This window comes from Takifugu flavidus, chromosome 3, assembly GCF_003711565.1.
Source record: "Takifugu flavidus isolate HTHZ2018 chromosome 3, ASM371156v2, whole genome shotgun sequence".
NCBI lineage: Eukaryota > Metazoa > Chordata > Actinopteri > Tetraodontiformes > Tetraodontidae > Takifugu > Takifugu flavidus.
In genome coordinates, this window is record NC_079522.1 from 18,162,025 (window position 1) to 18,181,241 (window position 19,217).

The 19,217-nt window shown below is 42.4% G+C and overlaps 2 protein-coding genes across 3 annotated transcripts; one reads left to right on the forward strand and one right to left on the reverse strand.

Moving 5' to 3' along the window:
* The first annotated feature begins 382 nt into the window (after positions 1 to 382).
* LOC130522599 (cyclic nucleotide-gated cation channel alpha-3-like) lies at positions 383 to 5,344 on the forward strand. 2 transcript variants are annotated; one of them, XM_057027138.1, is made up of 7 exons: positions 383 to 650; positions 1,508 to 1,580; positions 1,747 to 1,803; positions 2,479 to 2,661; positions 2,805 to 2,906; positions 2,990 to 3,096; positions 3,191 to 5,344. In XM_057027138.1, exons 2-7 carry the CDS (start codon positions 1,516 to 1,518, stop codon positions 4,549 to 4,551), a joined length of 1,875 nt encoding a protein of 624 aa, XP_056883118.1. In that variant the 5' UTR covers positions 383 to 650; positions 1,508 to 1,515; the 3' UTR covers positions 4,552 to 5,344. The 2 variants fall into 2 exon arrangements, with proteins under 2 accessions (XP_056883118.1, XP_056883119.1); XM_057027139.1 differs by lacking the exon at positions 383 to 650 and having other exon boundaries at positions 1,503 to 1,580; positions 1,747 to 1,816; positions 2,516 to 2,661.
* A 2,874-nt stretch (positions 5,345 to 8,218) lies between these two features.
* On the reverse strand, positions 8,219 to 17,539 carry LOC130522598 (ubiquitin-protein ligase E3A). The gene is made up of 11 exons (XM_057027136.1): positions 17,251 to 17,539; positions 16,566 to 16,610; positions 15,927 to 16,228; positions 14,394 to 15,640; positions 14,033 to 14,177; positions 13,079 to 13,284; positions 12,836 to 13,000; positions 12,520 to 12,675; positions 12,358 to 12,431; positions 12,011 to 12,154; positions 8,219 to 11,454 (listed from the first exon to the last, which is right to left on the reverse strand). Exons 1-11 carry the CDS (start codon positions 17,325 to 17,327, stop codon positions 11,334 to 11,336), a joined length of 2,682 nt encoding a protein of 893 aa, XP_056883116.1. The 5' UTR covers positions 17,328 to 17,539; the 3' UTR covers positions 8,219 to 11,333.
* Between the last annotated feature and the right edge of the window lie 1,678 nt (positions 17,540 to 19,217).

A 19,217-nucleotide genomic window follows, 5' to 3' on the forward strand; every position in this document is an offset into this window, starting at 1 on the left:
TGCATGTATATGAACTTTAGTGAAGGACCAAAGTGAGTCTTTTCAGACTGAAATGATCGGATTATTCATGGTCTAGTTTGGAAAAGGTGCTGAAAACATTGTTCAGCAGATTTTGTGCTGTATTCAGGAAATCAGTGTACTTGAGTGATTTATCTGTGGGGTGATTTTACAGTTCTGGCTTATCCGAGTTGCGAGTTATAAATTGTGAGCTGACCTTTTTGCATCATTTCACGTTTTTAATCGGTGTAGCAAAATAAAGATAAGCATAAAAAGTAAAGCAACTATAGACACTATGCAATGTTACTTGCTGCCATCGTGTGCATGCCTTCCTGGTAGGATCAATCCCACTTCCTCCACTTCTGTCCTCCCCCTCTCCCCCCTCTCTCTTATCCTCTGTTGGAGTGGATAAACAGAAAGCTGCTCCAAAGCAGAGGACAATATCTTCCACAAGAGATCATGAGTGCTGTTTGCTCCTGTTACATCTATTGATGGATGGCATAAACCATCAGGGTCCCTTTGGATCGCTCAGAGACAGGACAGCAGCTCACACCAGCCAAATGCTACGTATCAAGGCAGAAGAACTATTATGGGATTTATTCTGAGCTCGGTTTGATCTCTCCTCACTGCTTGTCAACAGCGTTCCCACTCAGGTAGAACGATATTAGCATTGTGATCACTCAACAAGCAAAAAAAATGTTTTGTTCTCGATCTTCAGGTCTCGATCTAAACTTAGCCAAAGTAATCTGTGAGAAAAGGATTTGAGTTTACAGTGCTAAAGAGGAAACATTCAGGGCTAATAGGACTAAATGGTGTTTCCTCTGTTTATCAGCAGATCTGAGTGTGATACTGCCTTTGAAGATTACGAGTGTGTGAATATATACTGTAAATATGTATACATTCATGTATGTGAGCATAGTGAATGTCTGTATGTTCAGTGTGATTTATTAAAGCAGAAAGTAAAGCAGATTCAGACCATTTCAAACAGGGTTTAAATTGGAATCATGAACATAACTAACCTGTTATCTGTTCTATACCATATAAGGTCATCAATGTATCAGATATACAGGTCGCTGCTAAGAATGCCGCAAAATCGTTTTAGCCTTCTGTAAACCACGTTGCTGTTGTTAGAGACAGCAGTGTCACAGTGGAAAGCTAAGAAATATCCGGAACGCAGCACAATACTATAGAATAGATAGGATAGAGGGATTGCCAATAATTAGTGATTTGCACCCAAAAGCTTCAATGCCTTTTCCAGTTACTAATGAGAACCAGTTCACTATATTATTTGTTCTATTATATCTATATCTAGGAAGTGAAGGGATTAAAAACCCTGAAACATTCATGTAAAATCCTGGGTAATTACTGGAGTAATAGCTGGCAGTGTGTTACAAGTGAGATAGACTCCTGATTGACATCACCTCTGTGTGACCAGGGTCATAGGTCACTTGGACCTTAAGTGGACTTCAGTGCGGCTACAAGTTAATATGTCGGTCTTATTTTCCCTAAGTGGTCACTATGGTGCATTTGGGGAGAGGCGGTGTTGGTCCCTCAGGGTCCAGGATGATGACCACGGGAAGCAGGTGAGGCCAAACCACAGTTTTAACACTGACACCAACGGTGCAACACGTTTTACATTGCTCAAGAGATCATATGACAAGCAGCAGTTGCAATAAGAGAATATAAAAACACTTTTGTAATGCTGATCAATTGCTGTTCTTCTTTTATTGATTTCATCGCTCCACTCAGTGAAGGCCCGTGGCCTTTGGCTGCACGGAACACAAACAGCTGCAACAACAACGACGGGTGAGGATGCACCGTTGACCCGCTTCACAGGGGGATGCAGTCGTTCCGCCATCCGCATTACAGTCAATTCAGTTGATTCTTTGCACATACTAGGACATTTATTATCATAAAGAAGTTGAGTTCAGTGTAAACAGTGAGGTTGTCGGTTATTGTAGGCTCTCTGCAGAAGACCGTCAACATATTTGAGACTGCTCACAAATCTCCCGCAGGACTGGGGACAGAACGCTGGCCCTGGCACCTTTAATGATCCAGCTTCTAAAAAGGCCTCAGCCAGGGCAACTTTACAGACGCTGGGGCCCTCAGATCAGCCCCCTGAGGCATAACAAACATCATAACCTTCTCCTGCAACTTTGTTTTTTGTACTACTGCTCTTGAGTGCTCAAACAACCTGTCAGTATAACTGAGGGCTTCCTCTTATCTGAGTTTAATTTATGTTGACAGTCATTTTGTATGTGCAAATATTTCAATCAAGATAGATACTAAACCATGGGGCTGTGCTGGATTTGATGTATGTTTTGGACTTTTTTTTAAATTACATGATCATTTTAAGCACTTAGAGCTGCATTTTTGCCTGGAAGGTATTTTTATTGTGATTTAGGTTTTGAATGTTGACACGTATAGCCTTGTCATTTACCATTTTATGGGGAATTTACTTGCTTTTCTGGATATTCACAGGAAAAAAGATGAGAAGAAGGATGAGAAGAAAGATGAGAAGAAGGATGAGAAGAAAGATGAGAAGAAGGATGAGAAGAAGGATGAGAAGAAGGATGAGAAGAAAGATGAGAAGAAGGATGAGAAGAAGGATGACAAGAAAGATGACAAGAAAGATGACAAAAAGGATGCAAAAAAAGAAGAACCGTAAGTCGTAAATAGGTGTGATCTCCATGTGTTTTGAATTGACCAGAGGACAGAGCGTACCTGTACCTAAGTCTTTATGCTGATGTGTCTATCTGCACATGTATAACAATATTATTCCTGTTCCAAATTCTCTTTCTAATTAGAAAAGAGGTGTGGATCATGGACCCTGCCACAGACACCTACTATTATTGGCTGTGCACAATAGCAATTCCAGTGTTCTACAACTTGATCTTACTGGTGGCCAGGTTTGAAACCATCATATTTTAATTTTCCAGATTATATTGTGGTTCTTTCAGAAGTCAGATTTGCTTGTTTTTTCTTCTTTCAGGTCTTGTTTTAATGAACTACAGTACAAAAACACAGTCCTGTGGATGTCTCTAGATGGCGCCTCAGACATCCTATATTACATTGATACCTTTGTGAGAGCCAGGACAGGTTGGTGATGGAGATTACTCAATTATCAAGAGTGTGAATAGAGGAAATGCTGAGTATATCGTCCAAAAAATTCCTCCACTCATGTGTCCAACAGGGTTTCTGGAGCAAGGACTTCTTGTTAAGGACGCAAAGATCTTGAAAGAAAAGTACATGAAGACACAACAGTTCAAATTGGATATTTTATCAATAATTCCCACTGACATTGTATACCTCTACATCGGAATCGACAACCCAGAGTGGAGGTTCAACCGTCTCTTCAGGTTGCCCCGACTCTTTGAGTTCTTTGATCGGACGGAAACTCGAACCAATTTCCCCAACATTTTTCGTATTGGTAATCTGGTGCTTTACATCATCATTATCATCCACTGGAACGGCTGCCTGTATTTTGCCATTTCCAAAATACTCGGTTTCGGCTCAGACACCTGGGTTTATCCGATGACCGCCAATAATCCTGAGTTTGCGCGTTTAGCCAGGCAGTACATCTACTGCTTTTACTGGTCCACTCTGACCCTGACCACGATCGGCGAGACACCGCCTCCGGTCCGAGACATCGAGTATTTTTTTGTGGTGCTTGACTTCCTCACAGGAGTTTTGATCTTCGCCACAATCGTAGGCAACGTCGGTGCGATGATTTCCAATATGAGTGCTGCACGTGTGGAGTTCCAGGCTAAGATCGACTCCATTAAGCAGTACATGCAATTCAGGAAGGTCAGCAAATCCCTTGAAGCCAGGGTGGTGAAGTGGTTCGATTACCTTTGGACGGAGGACAAAACCTGCGATGAGAAACAGGTGCTGAGAAACCTACCAGATAAGCTAAAGGCTGAGATTGCCATCAATGTGCATTTGGAAACCTTGAGAAAAGTTCGCATCTTTCAAGACTGCGAAGCCGGACTGCTCATTGAGCTGGTCCTGAAACTCCAGCCTCAGGTTTTCAGTCCTGGTGACTACATTTGTAAAAAGGGGGACATCGGCAAGGAAATGTACATTATCAAAGAAGGGAAGCTAGCTGTAGTAGCAGATGATGGAGTTACACAGTTTGTGGTCCTCAGCGATGGAGCGTACTTTGGAGAAATTAGCATCCTTGGAATCAAGGGAAGTAAAGCAGGGAACAGAAGAACAGCCAACATCCGAAGTGTAGGGTATTCTGATCTATTTGCCCTGTCCAAAGAAGACCTGATGGAGGCCCTCATTGAGTATCCGGACGCCAAATATGCATTAGAAGAGAAGGGAAGATCCATTCTGATGAAAGATAATCTCATAGATGAGTCATTGGTGAACGCAACGGATGCCAAAGACATGGAGGTTAAAGTTAACCAGGTCGAAACCACCCTTGAGGTCATGACGACCAAATTTCGAAAGATGTTGAACCAATACGAATCATCTCAGCGTAAACTGAAACAAAGGCTCAGTAATCTGTCAAATGAGGTCCGGATTCTCAGATCAGATGATGAGTAGGATTTACCTTTGTGCTTCTGCTTACCTCAGGAACTCAACCAAGACTCTGCCGGGTTTTGTCACGTGAAAATGTGCACGCTGCTCAATATTACTGTCATCTCCAAAGATGCTCAGTCATTGGGGTCGTGGTTATTCCATAGGTTGGACTTCCTGGAAGTTTTCTTTAGCTTGTTCCATCTCTTATTCAAGAGGCTTTTTCTCACATCCCCTACACAATACTGAATCAATCATTTTCAGCCCATTTTTATAGCATCAAAAAAAGAAAAATTTGAACATTGGAACAACATCAGCATAGTCAGAAATAGAATGACAAAATTGTTTTTTAAAGACCTGTCCATGGAGGTATTAGGGATCTGTGTGAAGACTGCAGTTTACCAAAAGAGAGGAAGATGCCCCAAATTCCAAGGTGCGAGTGTGTCTGCCAGGATAGAATGACCCCACCACCACCCTGATAAGGTCAAAGTGGAAGAGTAATCTAAAATCTGTGAATTTGCTATCATGTTAGATCACGTATTTGACTTCATGAAGTCATTTGAGTTGAGTCTTCAAAAAATAATGGAAAGCTCCAAATTCTAGTCCCCTTCCTGAGGTACAGTAAAAGAACTGCTAAATCTGTATATGTTTATACTATATAGCTCTTTTCCATTTTATTATTCCTTCATAATATTTGTAGAAGTATGGATTTCAAAGCCTATTACCAGGTTTGATATGTTCAAAGGGGCTTCCTTTGAGAAATTAATTAATGTAAAAATTTAAATGACCACTCAGTTATTCAATAAATCACTACATAAAATGATGTTTCGTATTCTTAAATAGAATTAACATTCCTCAGTGAGCTACACCGGGTAGCATTCAGGAACATATTTGACTTCATGGACATCTTAAGGCTATTTGTAGGATTTTGGCATCATTAAAGCTGGGCAGACCTTTATGGAATTAGTGTATCTGGTCCACACACACACATTAGCTCTTATTTCTGAAGATGTGGAAAAGCACATAAAGATACAGCACAATATGGAAACACTAACCTTCTTAACACCATGGAATTATTTTTTCTATATTGTGAGAAGGGGGGAAAAAAAAACTATAGCAGCAAAAAAATGCCCATATTTATCATCCAACATATATTTATATTTTTACAAGACAAAAGACATTTTAAGAATTAGTTTAAGGCTGTGGATACTAATGCAACAAGGTCATTTTTAGTCATTTCTTCATAATAAACTGTATGGTTGAACTGACATTTTAATAGTAGCAACTGAAGATAGAACACGTCCTTCCTGGAGGATGTCTTGGACTGCTTTGCTACAATTACCGTCTCACAGACTACCTCAACTTCTGTGTAGATGTGGTTGTCCCCACCAAGACTGTACAGTGTTATCCTAACAATAAGCCATGGGTAACACAGGAAGTCAAGGATGTCCTCAATAAGAAGAAAAAGGCCTTCAGAAATAAAGACAGGGAGGAGATGAAAGAAGCGCAGAGGGAGGTGAAACGCTGCTTGAAGGAGGCGAAGAACACCTACAGGAAGAAGGTGGAGAAGAAGCTGGCTGATAACAACATGCGGGACGTCTGGGAAGGTGTCAGGACCATCACTGGTCACAAAGCCAAGACCAGCACGGAAGGGGGAGGAGTGGAGAGGGCAAACGACCTGAACCAATTCTTCAACAGGTTCAGTCAGCCCACTCCACTCCAATCCTCTGCCCCCCACCTCAGCAGCCCAGCTCCCCTCCACCCCTCCACCCCTCCCCAGCAGCCGAGCTCCCCTCTACCCCCCCTCCCTCCAACCAGCCACCCACCACAACTTCCCCCAACCCCGCCTCCCCTCCTCCCTCCTCCACCTCCCCTCCCTCTGCTGACCTCCCTCCTCCCACCCTTCCACCTTCTACCACCCCCATCCCCCTGCTCTCACCATCCCCACATCCTCCCCGCTTCACGGCTGACCAGGTGAGGGGAGAACTGAGGAAGCTCCGGCCCCGAAAAGCAGCTGGACCGGATAGTCTGTCCCCGGCTCCTCAAGACCTGCGCTGCTGAACTCGGGGAGCCGCTACAACGGGTCTTCAACCTCAGCCTGGAGCTGGGGAAAGTGCCCACCTTATGGAAGACGTTCTGCATCATTCCTGTCCCCAAGAAGAACAGACCGAGTGAGCTGAACGACTTCCGGCCGGTGGCACTCACCTCACATCTGATGAAGACTCTGGAGCGGCTCTTCCTCAACCTCCTCAGGCCCCAGGTGCAGCACGCTGAGGACTCCTTACAGTTCGCCTACCGGGACAAGGTCGGTGTAGAGGACGCCATCATCTACCTGCTGCACCGAGTCCACTCGCATCTGGACAAGGGGAGTGGCACAGTGAGAATCCTCTTTTTGGATTTCTCGAGTGCCTTCAACACGATCCAGCCCCTTGTCCTACAGGACAAGCTTCTACAGATGCGAGTGGACCCCTGCCTGGTTGCTTGGATCTCCAGCTACCTCACCGACAGGCCGCAGTTCGTCAGGATGAAGGACATCACGTCTGACACTGTGGTCAGCAGCATCGGGGCTCCACAGGGGACTGTGCTGTCCCCCATCCTCTTCACTCTGTACACCTCGGACTTCTGTTACAACTCCGAAATGTGTCATATTCAGAAGTTCGCTGATGACACAGCCATCGTTGGATGTATCAGAGACGACCAAGAGGAGGAGTACCGGTGCCTGGTGAGGGACTTTGTTGCCTGGTGCCACAACAACGGTCTGCAGCTCAACACCTCCAAAACCAAAGAACTGGTCATTGACTTTGGGAGGGACCGACCAAGACCTAGACCAGTTCAGATAGGAATGGAGGAGGTGGAGGGCGTGCAGACCTACAAATATCTTGGGCTGTGGCTGGACAACAGGCTGGACTGGACAAGCAACACGAGGCAGCTGTACAAGAAGACCCAGAGCAGGATGTACTTCCTGAGGAGACTCAGATCCTTCAACATCTGGAGGAAACTCCTCTGGATGTTCTACCAGTCTGTGCTCGCCAGCATCCTGTCCTACGCTGTGGTGTGCTGGGGGGGGAGTGTGACAAAAGCAGACCTCTCCAGGCTGGAGAAGCTGATCAGGCGGGCCAGCTCGGTGGTGGGGATGAAGCTGAAACCTCTGGCGACAGTGGCAGAGAGGAGAACTATTGACAAGCTGCGGAGCATCATGGACAATGACCGCCACCCTCTGCACACTGTCATCCACAGCCAGAGAAGCCTGATCAGTCAGAGGCTACGCCTCCCCAAGTTCAGGACCAACAGACTGGGGAACTCATTCATCCCCCGAGCCATCAGGCTGTTCAACTCCTCACAGGGAGGGAGGAGGGCCAACAGGAGAACTGGAACATTTTTATAGTTTTATATTTATATTCATATTCTATTTAATTTATTCTATTTTATTATATTTTTATTATCTTTAATAGGTTTAATGGGGTGTAATGGTGGTGGGAAATTTTGTAGATGCTTGTAGATCTTTGGAGATGCTAATTTCCCTGGTGGACACCCCCTAAAGGGATCAATAAAGTACTCTTGAATATTGAATCTTGAATTACTCAGTGTATTGACTGCTACATATTTTAAGCAGCAAATGTGAGAATCATGACAGCGAGATGCTTCAAAAACTCCACAGGTAGCACAAGGCTAAAATCAAGGGAAAGAGACAATAAAAGTTGAAAAAAGCAGTCATCTTTATTTAGCATTTTTTCACAGGGGACTTTTTCAGGGACTTTCGGCCTTTCATATGTTCAAATCTTTTAAAAACGCCTTCCCCTCCTTCCCGCCCACCCACTCTATAGGCTCTCAGACTGTTTCCACATAACCAGGACAGCAGCATCTTCAGCAATACAAGACAGAGTTACAGAGTAATGTTCCACACAGCTGAAACCACACCTGGACTTTACCTGCACAGCGCCACATGATGGACAGGGACCACAGTGTAACAACATAAGCTAAGAGGGCAACTGCAATGTACATTTTAGGCACTCTTTCTACCAACTCCAATTGACATTTAAAAATATGGATTGTTTAACATAAACCCCCCTTAAAAACACAACCAGGTTTGGCTAAAAGCATTAAAAAAAAAACTCTGGGTGGGTGTGTACCACTGTGATGTATCTGCATCTCATCTCTGCAATCTAAAAAATAAAAGTGAAGAAAATTAATAGTTTTAAATTCTAAAAATCAACTTTTAAAGTTGCCACGTGGGTGTTGGCAATTTAGGCCTGCTGTGATCGAAGCAGGCTTCAGGACCCAGTTAACAGCAGTAGTCTGGAGGATGCCAGTGCGTCGTTTTCAGAGAAATCAGATGTCTTTGTGAACGTACATACAGATTAAAATCCTTTTCAAAAAAGGTTTGTACCAGAGAGTAAAGAAATTATAGCACAAGATCCAGATATTTGCCACCAATTTTCACCGACTAGAGAAAGTAAAAGTTGCATCGTGTTGGTATACATTCATCTTTTACTGATGGCCGGTGGCTGTTGCACACTGGGATCTTTATGGATGCATGTGTTCCACAGTGATCTTAAAGGCTGTACCACTGCTGTGCTACAATGTTGCTGTCAAGGAATTGCACATTAGGACACAACAACTGGTCACATCTTTGGGTTCTAATCAGACGGTAAGCCTATCTGTGTTCAGAGCTTTTCTCTGGTGTTGGATCTAAATGTGGTTCTCAGGCTGTCCCGGTTTTTAGCAGTGTTTAAATCACACATTGAGTGCCAATGTTTGAGGAACTGTTTGAACATTTTTTCCCGTAGCTGCACAAATCTTTATGTAAAAGAAAAGCTCCTGAGCAGTGAGGATGCAGATGGTTTATGAGCAACAAGATAGAAAGTTTTTGATGAGTGGCGATTTATTAGTCTTTTAAGTACACGTGCTACTGACTTCGGTTTCTATCAGTTAGCAGGCTTTTGAAATGTGCTTGAGTTTGTTCAGTATTAATTTACCTTATAAATCAAGCATGGACACAAAGCAGAGTTACATATCAAATTTCAAGTTCTATAGTACCGCACTGAAATGAATCAATGACCGGAATCCAATGGAAGCAAAGACCAATCAAAATAATTGATTTTTCTTTTTACAAAACAGAGCAAATGGATGCAGAAAGGTCGCAGTTGACAAGATCTGAAACTAGAAATGTAAAAAAAAGAATTAAAAAAAAGAAAAAAAAAGAAAATTGGAGACAATATTGTGAGTCCATTGCAGATGCAGCCAATTCAGTTCAGTAGCAGTAGGAACGAGCAGCCTGGTCTCTGGGGAAATGACTTCACAGTTGAATTTTTTTTTGAAATGGTGTTGAACACCAACAGTTTCAATGGTTGAACAGGTGCAATCAGTCAAGAGAGCATTTACACCCGTTTTCACTCATTAATATTCCAAATGTACACCAGATCACAGTTGTGTATCCACTCTAACGCCGTCATTCTACATAAACTGGAACCTATATGAAAGGAATAGAATTTTGTTGGTTCCAATCCCACAGATTCAAATGTTGCTTTCCACCAACTATTAAACAGATTAAAACAGATGTTTTCTACTTTGTTCAACAGGGAATAAGAAGCTGTGGTTGTTGAATGGCACTATTATCAATTGTCAGGTTGCTTTATTGTTGTCCGTCAACATAGTTTAGATAAAAATAGACACAGGTATAACCAAGCCAACCAGCTAAGATAACTCTGGGATTGCTTTTTAGTGCACACTACAGTTATGACTACAAGTCATTTATACTTACTGAGTCAGTTTAATCTAGCATGACCCAGAAGTACGCAGCAAAATAGTTAGGATTCAGACGAGTTGGCACAACAATAGCTCAGTGTCCTCGACCTCTATGACTGAAGACTAGCCTACATCCTCCAGAATGTGCACAATATAGTAGCCTTCCAACTGCACTGATATATAAATACTGTTTTTATTTAGAATCATCAACACAGGAAGACATGGAAATAAAAGGTTTCAAACAATCATGGCAACCTGTGGCCAGAAAAACAAACATTCTGAGAATGTCTAAGTGCACTTACACAGCTCTGATGCGATCTTTGTCCAACCTGTTCCCTTCCCCTATTGAGATGAACGTAATCCATAATGGCCCCAGAAAAATGGAGATTTTAGAATATGCCATTTATGACAGTCGATTTTCCAAATGTGTAGTTGAGTAGAAATAGCAGAAACAGACAAATGACTGGAGGATCGTAGAAATCTGCTTGTTCGTTTGGGAATTTCGAGGGAAAGACTACAAGTCCATTTTCGACAGAGGTCTTTCGTCAAAAATTCAGAGCTATTATAAATTTTTTGTTCAATAAAATCATCTTTTTGTTGAATTGGAAATGCATCTGCCTAAACGTACTTAATAGGGTAACAATCCTCTTTTTCCCAAGTAGAGTAGCTATCACAACAGACAGGCATGAAAAATAACCCATTTTATCTTTTAAATAAATAATAAGGAAATTAACCTCTCTGTACATTGAAAAAAGATGTGAAGGCTGTGGTACATTCACAAAATGTAATGAACGACTGGGTGTTTGGAAGGGGGGGGGGGTTGAAGAGAGGGTCTCACGCTGTGCTTACACTAAAAGATGTGGGATGATGAAGGGACAACAGAACAACTACAAGAACGCTCTACTCAAGCCATTCGTTCATCATCGACGCTTCAAGTGTGATTCACAAACATACTCTGGTCTGTCTTGTCACCTTGTACATTGTATGTTAACAGGCAGGATGGGGCAGGGCATGGTGGGCTTTCTGAGAAGAAGTCCGTTCCCGTGGTGTTTGGAGGTGGGGGCTCAGAGCATACCAAAACCTTTGGCATAGGTGATGGCTTTCAGCAGTCTCTCTCTCAGCTTCTCCTTGCTGCTGTACTCAGGCAGCAGCAGCACGTTAAAGCAAGTGTGAGATGTCGGTAACCTGCAAAGACCAAAACCGTGTCAACTAAATAAGAGAAGCCATCCATACGGTCTTTAATAATACTGAAGGGCTATAATAATTCATCAAAACGATCTTCTGAATATGTTATCCTGCAGCGAGATGGGCACATAACGCAAATTCATTAATCAGAGGTCTTTAACAGTTTAACATTCAAATACATTGTGCACACTGGCGGATTCAAATAAAATCAAACAAACAAAATCAAAGCGAACCAAAATAAAATCCCGCTGTGTCCAGGGAGCGGGTAGATCGGGTGGGATAAAGATCGCCGCGTTATAATGCAGCTCGTTTCACTGTTGTTGTAACAGAAACAGGCGTGCGCCACTCCTGATGCTAATGTTGGGGCAAAAACGAGGCAATTATCATGCAACGCATCACCACACTTTGGCATCGACAGCGTTGATAGCGAACCGCCCCCCCCCCCCCCCACTGATTAATATACATTCTACTGATGAACAGAAAATGGGTGTTATTCAGGTCAGCCGTCATAATGTCATGCCTGAACGGGGTAGAGTACAGTATAGAGGAGGCTCACCTGTCTGTGTCAGGGCCGTTTTTGGCGATGATCATCTTCAGCTTGCCCAGCCCACCCACAGGTGCTCTGTCAGTGCCAGTGGTGAACTGCAGAAATAGGCGTTTCTGCTCCTCACCAAATGAGTGTAACGTCTCCCAAAACTCTCTTCAAATAAGCACAATTTACCATTTTTTTTAAAATATCTGCAAAGTCCCAGGATGGCTTTAAAGATTAGATCATTCAAAAATAAAAATAAAAAACTACATTTCATCTGGCACAAACGCTCCACAAAGCTGCAAATATACATTATTGATGTTAGCTAATGCCAGCAAAGGCACGAACGAAAATCAATTTATACAAATTCTTACTTGATGATTCGAGAATCTCTGTTATAGCCTCCGTCATACTCTGTCGTTTCTTCAAGGGCAAGAAAATCCAATTTCTGTATTACAGAAAACACGGCAAGAGTTAGTTTGCAAAGTTGACCAAACAAAATAAATGTAAAATCCACGTCTAAAATACAATCTTACTCTGCTTCCACAGATTAGGAGCTCGATTTCTTCTGGTCTGAACAAATATTTGAGAGGCGACTCGTTGGTGACCATGTGGAAGCCTCTCCTGAATGCTTTGAACTGCTTCTCCACGCTTTTGTTCACCATATAATCTGCATACTGCGCCACAAACTCCTGCACAAACACATCGACGAGCACATCCAGATCATTCCTCCTGACTGTTAAACACAATCACCTACACAGATACCGTGAGATCTATTCTGCGTTGATTCTGAGCCACCTTGTCAGGCCAATAAAGAACATCATTTAAAAATATGTAATAGTTTCAGTTTACCTTCCTGTTTTCATTTGTGACTGGAATCTTGTCCCCATTTTCCCTTAAATCATACATCAGTGGATTCCCAAACAGATCTGTCTGGGAAATCTGGAAGGTGATCATCATGTCCTCCTCCACGCTGCCCTCGTACTCCAGCAGCTCCTTCAGGCTCTGGTACAAAACCTTCACAACACAACAGACCCTCTTCAGATGGAGCATTACACATCAAATGATAGCCAAGGCTATTGAGCAGGTTCTTACTGGGTTGGCATCAGCCAGGTCTCTAAATGTTCCTTTCTTGCCCATCAGCTTCCTGTACACCACCATTGGAAAGTGAACATCCAGAATACAGTTGTTATATATGGCTAGGCCGAGAACAATGCCGATCAGCGTGTATTGTCCCTCATTCTCAAATGACGAAGGGTTGAACCAAAACAGCTTTGTGCGCTCATCATACGTAAACATTCCTGGAAAAAGAAGAAAAAAACAGTTTCAATGTTTTTAAGCTCTTGATCACCCTCCACTCACAAACTGTACATATTATGAATCAATCCTTACAGATTTTATAATAAATAAACTTAACATTGAGCAGATAATTCAACATCGATAAAAACAAAATACAATCCAAAGAGATATTTTCTTAAAAGTTAAAAATAGTACTCTAATATAAAATCTTTTTTGTCATAAATATGTGTCATTAGGACTGCACATGTATACAAGAAAATACAAGGCAAGAATATCTTTAGTTTTTTACTAAACATCTTATTAGCAGCACTCAATAACGTGCACAATCATAAATATCACTCCAGCAACGGAGCATTAAATAATCCAAACTGTTAAAATGGTGAGGGAGAAGTACAGTCTGGAAATTATTTAATGTACAATACCAAGGGTCCAAGTGCCGAAACACGGCACGGGAAACATGGCTCAACTGGTAAATTAGAAGCAATAACTTACACAGGACATGTACAGAGTAGGACTATTGGCAAAATCAAACCTGTATAAAGAATATCTACCCTCCAAAGACTGTCTGATATCTCCACCGCTCTCAATTTTTGCAACATAAAAGTTCAACAAGCTTTTAATAAAAAAACACAAAGGAGGTCATTTAATATGGTGACAATCTAGGAAATAAATTACTGACAATTAGTTATATAAATTCCTCTGCTAGAAAAGTGGCATCAGAGAAGAGTGAAGCCTTGTTTGTTGTCTTACCAATGTCAGGGTTGAAGATCTCCTCAACAACCAGCTGAAAAAACTCTTTGGACACTCCTCCTTCATCAACACCTTGCTCGCCTTCAAATTCCACGTAGAGCTGCTTCTTTAAGTCTGCGGGGTTCTCCATTGCTATCATTTCCAGCTACACACACAGACAAGCACAGCAGAAATGTGTCAATGTGGCTTTTTTTTTTCTAAAAAAGAACTGTTTTTAGAAATTTGAATTCAAGTTTGTTTGGAAAAACGATACCAAACTCTATTTTTTAGGGTATTTGGTGTACAAGCTTTAAATTCCACACAATCTGGATGCTAATTCAACTTGAAATGAATGAAAGTGCCTCGGCCTGGCTGCACATACCCTGACGAGAGCGTCGTCAATGATGTGGTCTCGGCGCACTTTGAGCCTCAGGTAGGGGTTGAGCTGCTGCCCCTGTACCAAGCTGTAGAGTACAGTGATACGCCGCTCGCTGTACATGCGAATCCGGTTGTCATAGTACAGGCCTAAGTTCTTGGTGACAGCATTCAGAATAAAAGGGCAGGTCATAAAAGAGAACTTATTTTCTGTTTCAACTTTAAAAAACGTGTAGTCTTTGTCCATTTCCAAAACCTCGTTTAAAGGTTCATTGACAAATTCCTCAAAGGGAATGAGGGGTCGCCGGCAATCGTTGGTTCTGATCCCTAATTCCGTCTCCAATGGGTCCACTCGGGGACCCTTTTTGTTCCGCCGCTCCTCACCCAGCAGTTCCTGAAGGGTGAGCTCGCTGGACTCAGGGATAGGCTCATCATCCTCTTCCTCGTTGTGCTCCATATCGAGGTCCCCTCCGAGGACATTTGCATAGTAGACGATCTTCAAGCATTTGGTGGCCGCCACAACGGCGTCGTCGTCGTTCACCAGGTTTCGGCTGTTGAACTCATTGCTAATCACTTTATAGGTGATGAGTTGTTGGAAGGTCTCCACCATGCGTCGAATCTGTTTGGCACTGTAGTGCGACCACAAGCGCGCCAGCTTTGCCTGAGCTGCCAGTGGAAGTTTGCTCATGGCCTTACAGAACTGAGGGAGAGCTATCTCTAGGTACTCTGGGCTGTGGAGGTTGCTGTTCTCCATGACTATAACAAACAGGTTCAGGTAGTTTGGGTCTCTTGAATAAACGTTGTGGTATGTCAGGTCACACTCCACATTTGGAGAGAGGTAGACCAGTGCATTCAGAAAAGCGGCTTCTATCTTCTCATTGGACAAAAGGCGGTCGTAGACTCGGCGTACCGCTTCGATGTCCACAGAGACTTCATCAGGGGCGAGCTTTTGGACATCATTTTCCCCTGAAGAACTCTCTCCGAGACGCGATGATGAAGAAGGGGAATCCTCTTCCATCGCTGAAGAAGAGGTCGCAGCTGCCTCCTTTTCATCCTCATCCTTATCCTCATCTTTGCCTTGGAGGGACTTGAGCTCCTCCTTGGTGTGAGGTTTGGACCTCCGGAAGCTCTGCACCAGACCCTCGGCACTTGAGAATACGCGGCCTATTACCCTGATTAGAGGTGAGTAATCTTCCTTCTTTCCACAGATGTCCAAGATCTCATACACTTTATCCTCTGTCAAGTAATTTATATCTACAGACACAAAAAAAACCCAATGTTAATTAAATATGAATTATTGGATTGATCATGATGTAGACACATCTAGGCACTATGAACAGGACATTTACAGAAATGAAAGTCATTTTGGCATCTTTGCATGATTCCTGCACACAGAATCAATATGGATGCAGTGATTTCCAACCCTCTTCGAAACCACTGATTTTCGATTTTGTGGAAAATTTATAAAGACTAAAATAGTGCATGGTGGATGAGCACATTCGGACCTTTTTTTTTTTTTTATAAACGCTGCATGTCTCACCTTTGAAATTGTCCCTTACAGAGTGAAAATCCTGCTTCAACTTCCTGTTGCTGCAGGCAGAATTACTGTGCGTGCTGCTCTCCAGGTAGGCTGAGGCAGTGCCTTTCTTTGAGGGATGAGGGTCACATAGTTTAGCATTGCCTTTGTAGAGCTCCAGGGCTTTGACCGCTGCTGCATTGTTATCCATGCGGTTGAAGCCGACCGATGAGGCACACCATGAGTTCGAGCACAACTCATTCCCACAGCCTTCTGTTAACTGGTGGTAATAACGCTCTATTAGATGTTTGGCGGCTGCACGCTTCCTGCATTCAGAGAAAAAACATACACACTTTATAGATATAACCCAATAAACCAACATCTTGCTCATCATTTCATACAAATTTGGGTAAGATACACATCTCTGCTTGATTATGATACACAGTCCAAATTGTAACAATTTTACTATTTAATCAGCTCTACAACCCCATCACCAACCTTATTAATTTGGAAAAACGTCATAACTAATGTAAGATAACTAGTTATCTATCCTAAAGTTTAATATGTAAGGAAAAAGGTATTTAAAAAAAGAGAACACCTCAAGAGTAATCAGTTAATATTGACCTATATGACCGAGGAGACATAAAATGTGGTTTTACTTACATTCGGCTTGCTTCTGGGTTTTCTATTTCAGGCTCCTCGTAATCTCTAATTTACAAAAACAATGCATACATCAGAACAGGTTGCGCATTTTAATTATCAGTTCAACAAAAACCTGGATGCATTTAAGACGTCTCAGCTGTAATGAGCAATATTTTGAGCTTCAACAAAGCATGTTTGAGCTTGGACATGAAAATCAAAGCTGAAGTGCAGTTTTGCAGCCGGTGTGTTTCACTTTCAGACAACAAAGTTAAGCTAAAAGAGGAATTAAGAGCCACAGACAGCAAATTCTTCCAGAGGTGGAGGCAGTTAATAATCGTGTGTGGCTGTGCTTATTAAATCCCTGTTTAACAATAGTCTACACCTCGATCTATGAAGTGCAATTGGTCGAGTCGAACCGCAGAATTGACAGGGACCTTGACATCCTAACCTAAACTACCGCTGGCTTAGCAGGCTAATATAAAGCAGTTGGCTACTTTTCGTCTTTAAGTTATAATTAACAATCGGAAAAATAGACGTATTCAATGAACCAAAAAAAATCATGCATTCATCAACTAATACTTAAAATGTATTTAACGAAAATAAATGGCTAAAACTAGCAGCACATCCACACCACTAGTAGCAACAGCTAGCTAGCGATCCAGTGTTTCAACTAGCATCCCCGGCTCATTCCTCTGTGCGTGCCTACCTATAAGGTATTCCTTCAGGGCTGGTCTCGGCCTGTGCTGGCGCACACTCACAGTCCTCCTCCTTGTCGGAATTCATACGAGACTTTATCCACAGCTGTTTGTAATTCTGCTACTTTTTGAATGCACCGAGTACACGTACAGCTTCAACTCCACATGGGTTTTGGTGTAAACGAACAGAGACGAAGAATATTCTATTGGAAACTTCATTCAAGGCCTCCCCACAGCAAGCTCTATCCTCCACCTGACGTTCACCGCCATCTTGAATCAACTTCATCGACGGCCCGCTCCCCACAATGCATTGCGAGGGGTTCCAAGAAGTACCGGAGTGGAGTGGACAGCTGACACGGACCGAACTCTCACCGTCACCCTCTAGCGACAAACTGGGATGGATGGATGGACGGAGCAGAAGGGATTTAAGAAATTAGTTCATCCAAACGCCATATGTTCATACAAATTGGACATTTTTAGATGTGTTCTTGGGACAAAGTGATATTTGAGTAGCAAGTAAAATCACAATACACATACATGGAAACAGTATGTAGTTATTATTAGTAGTAGTGTTAATAAGAAAAACAATAATATTAATAATCAAAAACACAAAAATCACACAATATCATAAGAGGAAACCAACTGGGGGCTGATTACTTAATCAGCAGGTTTTGTCTGATTGACCTTAGTTAAGTGTAGTAGTTACCTTGGTGCAGGCTTAAAGTGCAAAAATATAAACAATGGATGTTCCGTTTTTTTCATTATGGGGTATGGGTAGGTACAATAGACAAGTGGTGCTTTAATATTATATCCTGGGGCCTTGTTAAGGAGGTTCACTGAAGATAGAAAGATACTGTTCTAGGAGTGCAGGACTTTGAGTCACTTATTTGTGACTTGAACAGTGTATCCAGGTAAGAGGTGTCGACAACAATCTTGCTTGCATACTTCGGGGTCCCTGAGGTGTATAGGTGCTGGAGAGCTGGCAGATTCCAGCCGATCACCTTCTCAGCAGGTGAATGACCCTCTGTGGTCTCCCTCTGTCTTGGCAGTAGTTGCAGTGTACCAGATGGCGATGGAGACCCAGAGGATGGACTCAGTGGTGGCAGAGCAGAAGTGTACCTTCATCGTCTATGGTAGGTTGAATTTCCTCAGCTGCTATGGGAAGAATCTACCCTGTTATGCTATTTTAATGAGGGTGCACCAGTTTTACACCAGCAACACCCTTGCACCCTTTACACCTTGCACCAGCAAGAGAATGATTATTTTTTTCCTTTTCTTTTTCAGTCACATATAAGTTTAATATGGGTAGACCCGTGTTTAACCTCTATAAGCAAATGTACCAGAGAAGCTGAGAAAGTAAGGCCTTCTCACCCCAATAGAACATTTTGATGGGATAACATGTATCCATGCTCCCCATGCTCATATTTTACTGCATATAAAGAGATGGTCAGGTGTGAAAATCTGTCATTCTGCGGAAAAGCTCAGGCTTTTGTAGACTCAACAGAGAGGAACGAATGCTCTGCTGGACTCCGGTGTTTCATTTGGACTTGAAGATTTTTCCAACAGTAGTCACTTATACTCAAGGATATTTCCACCTTCTGTGACTTCTGGAGAGAGTTCTATCACTTATGGTCCACTCCTTGCCCCTAGTATGGAATAGTTTCCTGGGCCTGGGTGGATTATACTTGAGAATGGATTACTTAATAGTTTTTTTTCTGTGGAAGTACACATCTAATTGGATATATTAGTTATTTTAATGGTATTATTATTAATCCTTGGGATTATTTCTTCATTTTGGAAATATTATTCCTTTCATTTGGATTATTCAATGATTTCTCCTTTAGATTATTTCAGTTTTCAGGTAGAGATATACACAGGCTGGATATTCGATTTTCCTTTGTTGGGTTGATTAAAATCTTGAATTGGAATTATTCAGTCTTGTTCGGATTACTCAACCTCTGAGCAAGTGTCCACAACT

Bases quoted from the DNA above. Each gene is read 5' to 3' on its own strand.
- LOC130522599 (XM_057027138.1), top strand. From the start codon at position 1,516: ATGGTGCATTTGGGGAGAGGCGGTGTTGGTCCCTCAGGGTCCAGGATG. The intron at 2,662-2,804 runs GTAAGTCGTAAA...CTTTCTAATTAG, and splicing joins GATGCAAAAAAAGAAGAACC to AAAAGAGGTGTGGATCATGG. The intron at 2,907-2,989 runs GTTTGAAACCAT...TTCTTCTTTCAG, and splicing joins TTGATCTTACTGGTGGCCAG to GTCTTGTTTTAATGAACTAC.
- LOC130522598 (XM_057027136.1), bottom strand. From the start codon at position 17,327: ATGAATTCCGACAAGGAGGAGGACTGTGAGTGTGCGCCAGCACAGGCC. The intron at 12,676-12,835 runs GTAAACTGAAAC...GTGTTTGTGCAG, and splicing joins TCACAAATGAAAACAGGAAG to GAGTTTGTGGCGCAGTATGC. The intron at 12,432-12,519 runs GTAAGATTGTAT...TCTGTAATACAG, and splicing joins TCCTAATCTGTGGAAGCAGA to AAATTGGATTTTCTTGCCCT.